The sequence below is a fragment of the Centruroides sculpturatus genome, unplaced genomic scaffold, assembly GCF_000671375.1.
Source record: "Centruroides sculpturatus isolate CEXI.00-Female unplaced genomic scaffold, Cexi_2.0 scaffold130, whole genome shotgun sequence".
Classification (NCBI taxonomy): Eukaryota; Metazoa; Arthropoda; class Arachnida; order Scorpiones; family Buthidae; genus Centruroides; species Centruroides sculpturatus.
In genome coordinates this window covers 1-12033 of record NW_019384364.1, presented here as the reverse complement: position 1 = coordinate 12033, position 12033 = coordinate 1, and the positions used below count along the sequence as shown (strand labels likewise).

Below are 12033 nucleotides of genomic sequence, written 5' to 3'. Positions count from 1 at the left end.
CAGCCCATTATAAATGTATCACCATATATACACAAGTAATAAATGATCCTTAATTTTGACCAAAATATATGAAATTTTTAATAGACCCTGTGTAAAAATCAACCCTAGTATTTCACAGATAACAGATAATTTGCCAAAATTTTTTTCATTGAAAACAAACAAAAATTTAATATAAAAATTCATGTAATTCCAGTTTCATATTTTAAAAAAAATTGCAGAAAACAGACTGCTTTTTTCTGCAACTTTTACTATCACACCTGAAATATGGAAATTTAAAAATAATTTAAATTCTAATCAAGTCATACTTTGATCCCCTTGGTATGATAAATTACTACATTGCTTCCTAGCTGGAAGAATATCCTGTGTTATTAAAAAAACAAATAACTGCACCTTTACTTGTAAAGAAATCACTTGATTATTTTATTTTCATATAGATAAAAATTTTTTTAAATTTTGCTAAATTCTGATTATTTAACTTCCTTCCAACTCCCAGAACTGCAGACTTATACCTCTACATCTCAGTAATCTGGCTATCAATGAAGAATACTTTTAATAAGTCCAAAATGGAATATATTAATTTTAAGACAAAGAAATGATGTTTCTACAGATTCTAGTTATAAAGCATATAAACATTTTTGATATTTTAATTTTATACTATTATTTATTGTCCAAAAAATAAAGAACTTTCTTATTTGATAAAAATTTTAACAGTAAGTCAAATTATGTAGGTAGTTTTTGACTATTTCATTAAATTAGTTTACCAATTTGGGTTGTCACCATGTATTCATCGATTGATAGAAATTTCTTCTAACATTGAAGTTATAAATTTATGACAATTAGATAATATTAGATTAATTTTTAATAATTTTCCTAGTACTACTGTATAAAATATAAAATTCAATCAGTACATTAGTCTTATGCATTTGATAAAATTTAACTTAGAATATGTGAAAAGTCAATAGATCACATTATAGTAAAATTTTCTAAGATCTTATAGGTATAATATGATTTTTTACATCTTGTAATTACAAGAAAATAATTTTATTTTGCCATTCATTGCCAGCACTGAGCAATTCTTGTGTGTTAACAGCAACTACACACATCTGATATTGAATAAATAATTTTTATACTTTGTTTTGCAAGCTTAATAGTTCTCATATCAGTATTAACTACAAAGAACTATGAGTATATCTCACAAAAAAATTCAATATACTAAAAAACATTAATTATTTGTAATCTTAGACCAATTTCCATAAATTTGATATATCACAAGTAACATGTTATTAAATTATATACAGATTAAATTTATTTAATATGAAATTAAGTTCTTAAAATTATTGATAATTAACTTTCATTTACTTTACTAAAATTTAATACTTAACATTTATAAATAAAAAAGTTTTCTGTTCTTACCCATTTTAATTGTCTGTGTCACCACTGAAAGCATGAAAAGGAAGAAAAACACAGTTTTGGTAAGAATATTTATTACATTTACTTTTTTGTTTACAGTAAATAAAAGAAAGATAATTTAATTACAGAAATAATTTAAAATATTTGGTATACATAATTTAAAATTTATGCTGAGTATTCTTCGTGTTATCTATTATTATATATTTGAGGTAAAGATATGGCTCCACCACCTGTGAGATTTAATAGTATATCAGTGGGAAACAAATTATATAATTGTTTTATTTGAACTTTACAAGAATTAAGTTAATTAATTGTCTTTATTTTTGATATGCAGATTCTTCCATTGTAAAAAATAACATTAATTAATTGTGAGAAATCTGAATTAATTGATCAATTGAAAGTGCAAAGCACCAGAATATTCTAAGGAAATAGCCAACCATATAATGTAAACATAGGCCTAACCCAGAATGGAGTTGGCTGGCATAGATGAGGCACAAGGAATTTCATGGGTAATACAGATAGGACGTTAAATTATGGAGTCTAATCCTTTGTTGTTAGAAAGGACCACATCCAAAAATACTTTTATTTGATTTTACATAAAAATACAGAACAACAGTTGCACAAACAAATTTGTTATAAGTATTACTTTGAGAGAATCTGCTAATCCAAAGACAATTAAAAATTTGAAACTTTGTCAATAAAACTTTATTTAATCATTAAAATTTAAGAATGATTTAAGCACAACCATAAGTATAACTTTTATGGTTATTTATAAGACAATTCAGCTTCCTAATTAACTGCTATTAATTTATGATTATTATTTGGAAGTACAAATGCAATTTGCCTCTCTATATAAACTAATGTTTATATTACACAATCTTGACAAAAAAAAAATCTCAGACAGCTGTCATTTTAATCAATCTCTAACTTATTCTTCAATAATATCAAACAGAAAACTTTTGTACAAATCTTACATAAAAAATTTTCTTGTTGACAATACATAAAAAAATTACAAGCAGTTGAAAAAAACATGTAAAAAAGTTCAGACAGTCATTTCTACAAAAAATACTTTGGACATTATATTACTATTTTACCTATTATATAATATTTGCTTGTATAACAGCATTCNTTAATGAACAAAAGGTTTTTCAACAAGATTTTATTATAATTACAAATAGTACAGTTCATGATACCAATATCAGATTTAGTTTAAACATTTGTAAATCTGATTGAGACTAGTTGTTAATGCCTAGTACAATGGTTCAAAACATGTATTGTTCCAATGAATATTTCCAAATAAAAATACAATAGACACATTTAAGGCACAAGGCTATGATAAACATCTCTATGACTGTAAATGACAGAAGTGCTTTTAGTTGAATTGTTCACAAATGTTTCACTCTTCTGCTACATAAGCAAGTTACATCAGATATTTTATAGTCAAAATAACATACTAAAACTGTATACATTTTTTAAATTGGAATGCTAGGATAAAATTTTTGATTTTGTGCAAACAAATGTCTTTCTTGCAAAAAAAGCAAATCATGACTAGGTACATGATTTTATGTGAAAATTAAATTATTATAAATGATTATTTAAACAAACTGTAGCAAAATTTTAGTAATTTTTTTAAAATTTTAATGGTCCCTGTCACACTATTTGAATGTAAATTATTGATGTGAAATAATTCATTTCTGGCTGGTGTTTATAAATAACAATTCAAAATAGAATTTTTTCCCAAGATTTAAAATTTTACTACAGCTTGAATGAAAACTGAAATGTTTGTGTGATACTGATCACTTATATTTACGCCTTACATCGATATATGAAAATATAGGTACGCTATACTCATACTCTACCGATACAGTAAGCCAGCGTGCATCAAATTAAACAACATGATTCACATAATCAACAGATTATAAAATTAATATAAAATTTAACTTTGCAACAGTTTAATATGATTTGTCTCATTCTATTGCTAAATATATGTATGTATATAGATATATAATTTATTTTTTTTGGAATGTTTTTTGTTTCGTATACAGGAGAAAAAAAAATTAGCATTATTTTGCCAACATTTAACAACACAACAGCTAGTTAACATTGAAAAATTTGCTCATCATTAATTAATTAGCATCTTTAGCACTAAAGAATTTCAAAACAAAGCTATACAAAAATATATATTTTGTACAAATCAAGAAAACAATTGTTCATTTTTTTTAAAATTAGTCCCATAAACTTACAGTAACTAAACTTTCTAAAAGTAATTAAAAATAAAGGAATGCTAATTTAGTAAAAAGTCATTGCTAATATACAGCTAGAAATTCAAATTTAAAAAAAAGTAGGAATGCTATTAATAAGAAGTTTATGCAAGCTGCACTTAATAAATTAGCAGCAAAGCATTTCTCCCTTATCTCTAAATAATATACTCTTCTAAAAATATACTAATATAACAAACAATAGACATTTTAACTGATGTAAATTCTCAAAAATGGAAGATACTTCTCCTCTTCTTTTGAAATGCTGTAACAATAATAAAAAAATCTGTAAATATTTTCTTTTTAATAACATAGATTTAGTCAACTTTTTAAAAGAAAACAAAAATTATATCTAAAAGATATATTATTAGAAATCAGATTTATTGCATTCTTATTAGTATTAATCCAATAACCAAATATAATTTTTTTCAATTTTTAATAGATTCTCATAAATTATATTTATGAACTTTTATAAGTTATAATTTGAAATTGCTAAGTATTTCTTTTATAACCACTTATCTTTGAAGTATCANGCAATAATCAAATTCCAGGAAATACCTTTTGCACAAAGGATTTGTAAATGTATCAAAGTGAATTCAAATATAAGTTTCATGATATCTAACATTTCAAATCATATTTATGTAGCTAAAAACTTTAGTCTGTAAATACACAACTTATGTTTTTATGTTTGATAAGGATATTCAGAACAGATCTTGAATATTAACAAATAATTCATGTCTCTAGAAGAAAAAGCATACATGAAAACAGGATGGCCATGCAGCCAAGATGATAAAGTTATCAGCCTATAAAGTCTGACAGACCTTGATATGCCAACTTTTAACTTCAATTTGCATGTGAAAATTCAATATCTCGACATTGCAAATCTTTGTTCGAAACTAAGGAACAAAGATTAGTAACAAAATTAAATCTTACAATTATTAATCTTCTGATAGATGTTCATCATTTATTAGAAGTTCTGGAACAAACTGAGGTCATATCCATGTAATATAAAATAATTATTTATAGCATTTCATGTTACATGGATGAAATATAAAAAAACAAATATAAAGTTTCAATAGGGAGGAGAGCTGAAATGAAAATAGTATTTCATTTCCTATGTCTCATATCTTATATTACCACCCAGATGACCTAGAATTCAGGTACAAATGTGATTAATTATGCAAAAGGTTAATATGCAAATCTAACTTGATTTGTATATTAACCTTTCAGCAGTGAGTTAGTCAGGTACGGTACTATCCATATGTAGTGGTGAATAAATGTGGGAAATTTTTTAAGTATTTTCCCACGTGTTTTCTCTCATTACCCGTTTCGAAAAAAGATTTTGTAAACAGTTATGTCTAGTAAAGAAAAGTCTTTTTTAATTGTTACATAATTCCTTTTTTTATGTGAATTTTTTCCGCGGTAATTTTTGGCGATATCCACAAAAGAATTTTGCAGATATATCTGTCATTCACCACTGCCACACGATCACCCTTGACGGATATATCCATTGGTCAGTGCTGAGTGGTTAAAATTCTATTTCAATATACAAATTTTTGCATATTAAAATAGAAAATAAAATAGAGGATTTTCACATTATCATCTTCTTTAAAAGAATCCATAATCTTATTTAAAATACACACTAATTTAATTTATAAATATATACTGTATTTTCGGAGAATTACTGGCATACTGATCTATTTGGGAAAGACCATGAAAACCAGATATTTCCATTTTTCATATGGTAAAAGCTGGCATGTCTGTTTATCGTGGGGAATGCCTGCATGCTGGTTTAAGTGAGGCTACACATCCCTCTGTAGAGGGTGCATTAAAAAAACAAACGAGTTTTAATCTAAAACTATCAAACTGTTAGCACTACATCAAAAACTACAATTATAGATTTAATTTCTTCATTTGTCTTCTTTCTAACAATGTAAAATACATGTGGAATTCCGAAAGTGCTGTTTTTAATGTGTATTTTATTGTTATTTGATTCAAAAAAAAAATGCAAAAATAAACATATGAAATTTAAGAAATTCACTGTAAATCATCTCAACTTACACCAACTAACATTGGCTTTGTGTGAAATTTGAGAGGAAGGTGTTATTTTTAAGGTCAGGGTATATGGTCAGTGTAGCCCACACTGACTAACTATTAATGACAATAACTCACTGTTTTAATTTTTGTCTTGTAAATGAAAACTCTTTCTGATTTTAAGTCAGTCAAATTACAATGTTATTATTTTATTGAACTGGGAAGAATGCATTCTTTAATGTTTAATTAAACTATTAGTTTTATTATATCTGATTATATTTTGGTTGCAGTTTAACTGGCATGACAGAAACCCCAATGCTGGTCTTCCATTTTTATGAGACATGCCAGTCATTCTGCAAAAATATGGTGTATATATATTAAAATTATAAAATCAAGCTTTACTTGTTCTTGATTGTAAATTTTTTCCCCTTTCAAACAAAAAGAAACAAAAGTATATGCTGGATTTTGTGTAATGGATTCAAGAAAAATCAATATCCAGAGTATTTTTACTTTTTTGGCTGTTATAAATATGAAAGAAAAGTAAGGTAATCAAATTTTGACCCCTTACATTTTTTTGCATTTTGACACACTGAGGGAAAAAAACCCCTTACAAAATGAGTGGGGACATTTAGTCTGCATTTTATCTGAAGACTGGAAAACCTAAGATTTTGAAACTTGGCAGGGTTTTTTTTCTATATGTTATTAAATTTTGATGGTTAAAAGTCAAGAGGATGAGGAGATAAAAGGGATTGTTTGTTGTATCTGGAGCATGGTCAAACTTCAATCAAAACATTACTTGTTATTGGCATCCACAATTTTTTTTAAAACTCATCTTACCCACAAAAAAAAGCATTTGCCTTTTTATAACAATTAATAACACAAAAATTATTTTTTAACAGTTCCATAATAGGTGGTGCCATACACAATTTTAACTTTCAGCTAGTGTTAGTACTAAGTTTAAATTTTTCTTTTAAATGGAAATTAATATAATTGAAAATTATCAGACTTTCTGCTCCCCTTAATCTCATTTCTTGATTGTCAGGAAAGTCTATCAAGAGCCTTGCCAGCTTTTTAATTATTTAATAGTTCAGTTAAATTTAAATGGTTATAGTTATGTATTTCTGAGACTGTGTCTTCCTTTATTTGTTTCTTCACTACTTGGTGCATAAATAGACAAGGCATTTTACATCATCTTTATTGATCTTCTATTGGCCAATTCACGTTTCGGGCAAGGCCCTTCATCCATTNATTACCCTTGACGGATATATCCATTGGTCACTGCTGAGTGGTTAAAATTCTATTTCAATATACAAATTTTTGCATATTAAAATAGAAAATAAAATAGGATTTTCACATTATCATCTTCTTTAAAAGAATCCATAATCTTATTTAAAATACACACTAATTTAATTTATAAATATATACTGTATTTTCGGAGAATTACTGGCATACTGATCTATTTGGGAAAAACCACGAAAACCAGATATTTCCATATGGTAAAAGCTGGCATGTCTGTTTATCGTGGGGAATGCCTGCATGCTGGTTTAAGTGAGGCTACACATCCCTCTGTAGAGGGTGCATTAAAAAAACAAACAAGTTTTAATCTAAAACTATCAAACTGTTAGCACTACATCAAAAACTACAATTATAGATTTAATTTCTTCATTTGTCTTCTTTCTAACAATGTAAAATACATGTGGAATTCCGAAAGTGCTGTTTTTAATGTGTATTTTATTGTTATTTGATTCAAAAAAAAAATGCAAAAATAAACATATGAAATTTAAGAAATTCACTGTAAATCATCTCAACTTACACCAACTAACATTGGCTTTGTGTGAAATTTGAGAGGAAGGTGTTATTTTTAAGGTCAGGGTATATGGTCAGTGTAGCCCACACTGACTAACTATTAATGACAATAACTCACTGTTTTAATTTTTGTCTTGTAAATGAAAACTCTTTCTGATTTTAAGTCAGTCAAATTACAATGTTATTATTTTATTGAACTGGGAAGAATGCATTCTTTAATGTTTAATTAAACTATTAGTTTTATTATATCTGATTATATTTTGGTTGCAGTTTAACTGGCATGCCAGAAACCTCAATGCTGGTCTCCCATTTTTATGAGGCATGCCAGTCATTCCGCAAAAATATGGTGTATATATATTAAAATTATAAAATGAAGCTTTACTTCTTCTTGATTGTAAATTTTTTCCCCCTTCAAACAAAAAGAAACAAAAGTATATGCTGGATTTTGTGTAATGGATTCAAGAAAAATCAATATCCAGAGTATTTTTACTTTATTGGCTGTTATAAATATGAAAGAAAAGTAAGGTAATCAAATTTTGACCCCTTACATTTTTTTGCATTTTGACACACTGAGGGGAAAAAAACCCCTTACAAAATGATTGGGGACATTTAGTCTGCATTTTATCTGAAGACTGGAAAACCTAAGATTTTGAAACTTGGCAGGGTTTTTTTCTATATGTTATTAAATTTTGATGGTTAAAAGTCAAGAGGATGAGGAGATAAAAGGGATTGTTTGTTGTATCTGGAGCTTGGTCAAACTTCAATCAAAACATTACTTGTTATTGGCATCCACAATTTTTTTTAAAACTCATATTACCCACAAAAATAAGCATTTGCCTTTTTATAACAATTAATAACACAAAAATTATTTTTTAACAGTTCCATAATAGGTGGTGCCATACAGCAATTTTAACTTAGTGTTAGTACTAAGTTTAAATTTTTTTTTAATGGAAATTACTATAATTGAAAATTATCAGACTTTCTGCTCCCCTTAATCTCCTTTCTTGATTGTCAGGAAAGTTTATCAAGAGCCTTGCCAGCTTTTTAATTATTTAATAGTTCAGTTAAATTTAAATGGTTATAATTATGTATTTCCAAGACCGCATCTTCCTTTATTTGTTTCTTCACTACTAAATGCATAAATAGACACAAGGCATTTTACATCATCTTTATTGATCTTCTATTGGCCAATTCACGTTTCGGGCAAGACCCTTCATCCATTGGCATTACATCCGGAATCTTCTTTAAATTAATTAAATTCCAGATGTAATGCTGATGGATGAGGGGCCTTCCCGAAACACGTATTGGCCAATAGAAGATCAATAAAGATGATGCAAAATGCCTTGTGTCTATTTATGCACCTAGTAGTAAAGAAACAAATAAATTTAAATGATTAAAATCATCAATTTTTCAGTATCATGTTACATACACTTAAAAATTTATATGCAGACTCAAGACTAATATTCATAAGAGTAACTAGGCTAAAGTCAAGGAGCCCTGTAGGTACTAAGGACAATTATCCATAAATTATAAATATTTTAAATGAATAATAACTTTATACAACTTCAAAATATTACAGTATTGAACAATTATACCTCCAAAGTGTGTGTTTCAGAAGTCTTCTACTTATGAAATAAAAATATAAATAAATTGTGAATGGAATTCTTCAGGAAAATTTCCAAAATAAACTTAGAACTATGTATTGCAGTCTAGTACCAATCATACCAGCATCAGGAGTCAGCTGTAGTGGTTGAAAGATCAAAGTGCCAGAGGGGCTAGAAATACTGAAATCCTAGAGATCTAGCCATGGGTTAATAGAGCCTCATGTAGACTAAGTAAATAGTAGTTATTTACTTCATAATGTAAATATTATTTTTAAATTTTCTTTTAATAGAAAAGAAAATAGTTAAGAAAAAAAATAATCAAGTAGCAATAATTAGCCAAGAAGGAAGAAGATAGATCATAAATTTAATGATACATGAACCTTTTATGAAGAATCTATTAATATTAAAAGTTGAGCAAACTGGAAGAAACATCTCAACATGCATCACTACTCAATAAAATTTTGTTGTGTTTTACCTAAATGCTTTTATCATTTAATATATTTTAAATAACAGTATACTCAGCATTTAATCATCAATTATGGTTGTGCTTAAAAGCCAAAATTGCTTTGTTTAATTTTACACACCTTTCTTTATTACGTCCTAACAGCCACTCAGCAACACCTAAATAATAAACTGTCTGAGCAATTCCAAATAAAGGAGCAATAACTATCATTCGACAGCCAGCACCTTTGAAAAAAGCAGTTGTGCCTTCTAGTTGCCAAATTTTCCTATTTAAATTAAAGTAAAAAAAAACAATCAAATTATTAAGTTCCATAAACCTTAATTAAAATGCAATTTTACTTTTAATATTAAACAAACCTGAATGCATCAGGGATACCATTGTATGTTATCTCTCCTCTTCCTTTTTTTAGTACTTGTAATCTAGTTTTCACTACTGAATAAGATAAAAATCTCAAATATTAATTTGAAAATATTCAACATTGCATTAAAGATTTTAAATAACTAGATATTGGATTTACCATCAAAAGGATTTACAGCAAAAGCTGCTGTTGAACCAGCTGCACATCCCGCAAGAAATGATACCCAAAAGACAGATTCACCTGTTCCGTCTTGTCTACGTGGACCCAAAGAATTCAGATGTGCAAAAAGAGGAAAATAAACAACAGAGAAATTGACATCTCTAAGCATTGTTGCTGCAGTGCCTCTGTACAGGCCTAAAATTCCACGGGTTTTTACTAGATTTAACGCTATTGCTGTTGCAGATGTTGCCAACACTGTTTCACCTTCTGCTGCTCCTTTGGCCGCTACAAATAGTTTAAAATATAATAATAAAATATATTTAATTATATAGTTGTTCAAAAAACAAATTTAAATGTTTTATATTAACTAACAAGAAAAAAAAAACAGTTTGTTGGCTATTAGTATTTTTATCACTCATTAATTTTGTAATTATTCATAAATATATAAATAATTATCTTAAAATAAACATTCATATTAAACACAGACTTTAATGATGCAGGAGATACTGCTCAATTTGGTTGGTCCCTATTCTGAAGATATAAAATCTGAAGGTTATAAAGAGTGTTCAACAGCTGATCATAATCTTCTATGATGCTTGTCACATTTAGTGCACAGGGTTTAAGCTGTTACTAGTTTTTTTTTGCTAAAATGCTACAAGAATTTAGATTTAGCAACAATTTTCTTGGCACATTTTGCTAAAAAACTGATGTTTTAACCACTTGTTTTAACTAATGATGGGACGATACTAAAAATTTCTCCCCATTCCAATTCTTTTGAATACTTTCTAAAGTTTATTTTGGTTTAGAAAAATTAATGATTTACATTATGAGCACAATACATTAATTAATTAATAAACATCAAGCTTCATAATGGAAAATGATCAGAAAATCCAGAATCGATCTTTTGAAAGAAACCCAAAAATTCTTCATTTATATGTAGATATGCATGCTTTTATTGTCTAGCAGAAAATAAAGTTGTAATCTTACTGCAGATAAAGTTAATATTGCAACATTACCCCTAAATAAATTATGGCTAATTCCCTTTTACTAAAAGAAAACTATCGCATCATGTGATCTGAAGTCTGAAATCTGTTTTGTTGACCGGGGGAGAGGGAAGGTAATGAGATGATGCACTTCTTTTTAATGCGTCTCACAATCGACATGACTCCTAAATGCTGTAATTCCATCGTATTTAACACTAAATGAGGTTCAGCAAATGATGCAACAAGCCAAACAAATATCATTATCATCACAAGTTAACCAAGTTTTGAATTAATTCACTCAAGCCAGGTTTTTCTAAATGTACAATTGCATGTACTTATTTGAGGAAAAGAAGAATCAAACGAGTGCCTAATTTTTAAAACTCAAAATGGCAGTAAATTTAGAGCAAACAATTACTTTTACTTAGAATCCTGCAAAACGCATTATAGCAACATTTGTGAATTATAACAAACTGTAAAAACAACAAAAAACAAATAAACTTTAATAGTTAATTATAATGGGAAAGTCATTTTATCATTAAAAAACACTTCTGTATAAGCTGAAACTAATTTAGCTTGAACAACACCTTAAATACTTTTTCAGCAACACTTTTAATTTCTATAAAAGAACATTTTTTGACTCTTTTCACATGTCTGTGTCAGGTTTAAGAAAAAGATTTGAACAATCTCCTTAAACAGTGTGAATCTTCTTGTTAAACCTGATGCAGACCTGTGAAAAGGGTCGAAAATATTTGTTTAAACAAATGAAAGTGTTGCTGAAAAAGTACTTAAGGAGTTGTTAAAGCATTTTATCATTATAAGTAAACATACTAAATATTAAAAATAATTTTATCTAATATTTTTTCAATTAAAATATAATTTTGTTTATAGTTTAAACTGTTTTGCTGAAACTTAAATATGTTTGTCGATTGCCAATTTGATTTAAAATTGCTGGCCAAAC

At 27.5% G+C, this 12033-nt stretch overlaps 1 protein-coding gene across 2 annotated transcripts in view; it reads right to left on the bottom strand.

Moving 5' to 3' along the window:
- The window catches only part of LOC111641921 (mitochondrial glutamate carrier 1-like), a 17514-nt gene extending 7118 nt beyond the window's left edge, over positions 1-10396 (bottom strand). The window contains exons 1-4 of one of the 2 annotated variants that reach the window (XM_023388181.1): positions 10093-10395; positions 9932-10007; positions 9697-9840; positions 1414-1437 (exon numbers count right to left, since the gene is read on the bottom strand). In XM_023388181.1, coding sequence (XP_023243949.1) covers positions 1419-1437; positions 9697-9840; positions 9932-10007; positions 10093-10261 — 408 coding nt within the window. In that variant the 5' untranslated portion in view covers positions 10262-10395 and the 3' untranslated portion in view covers positions 1414-1418. Of the gene's footprint in view, positions 1-1413; positions 1438-1496; positions 1641-9696; positions 9841-9931; positions 10008-10092 lie in introns of those variants that run through there. The other variant, XM_023388172.1, reaches the window with a different exon arrangement.
- Between the last annotated feature and the right edge of the window lie 1637 nt (positions 10397-12033).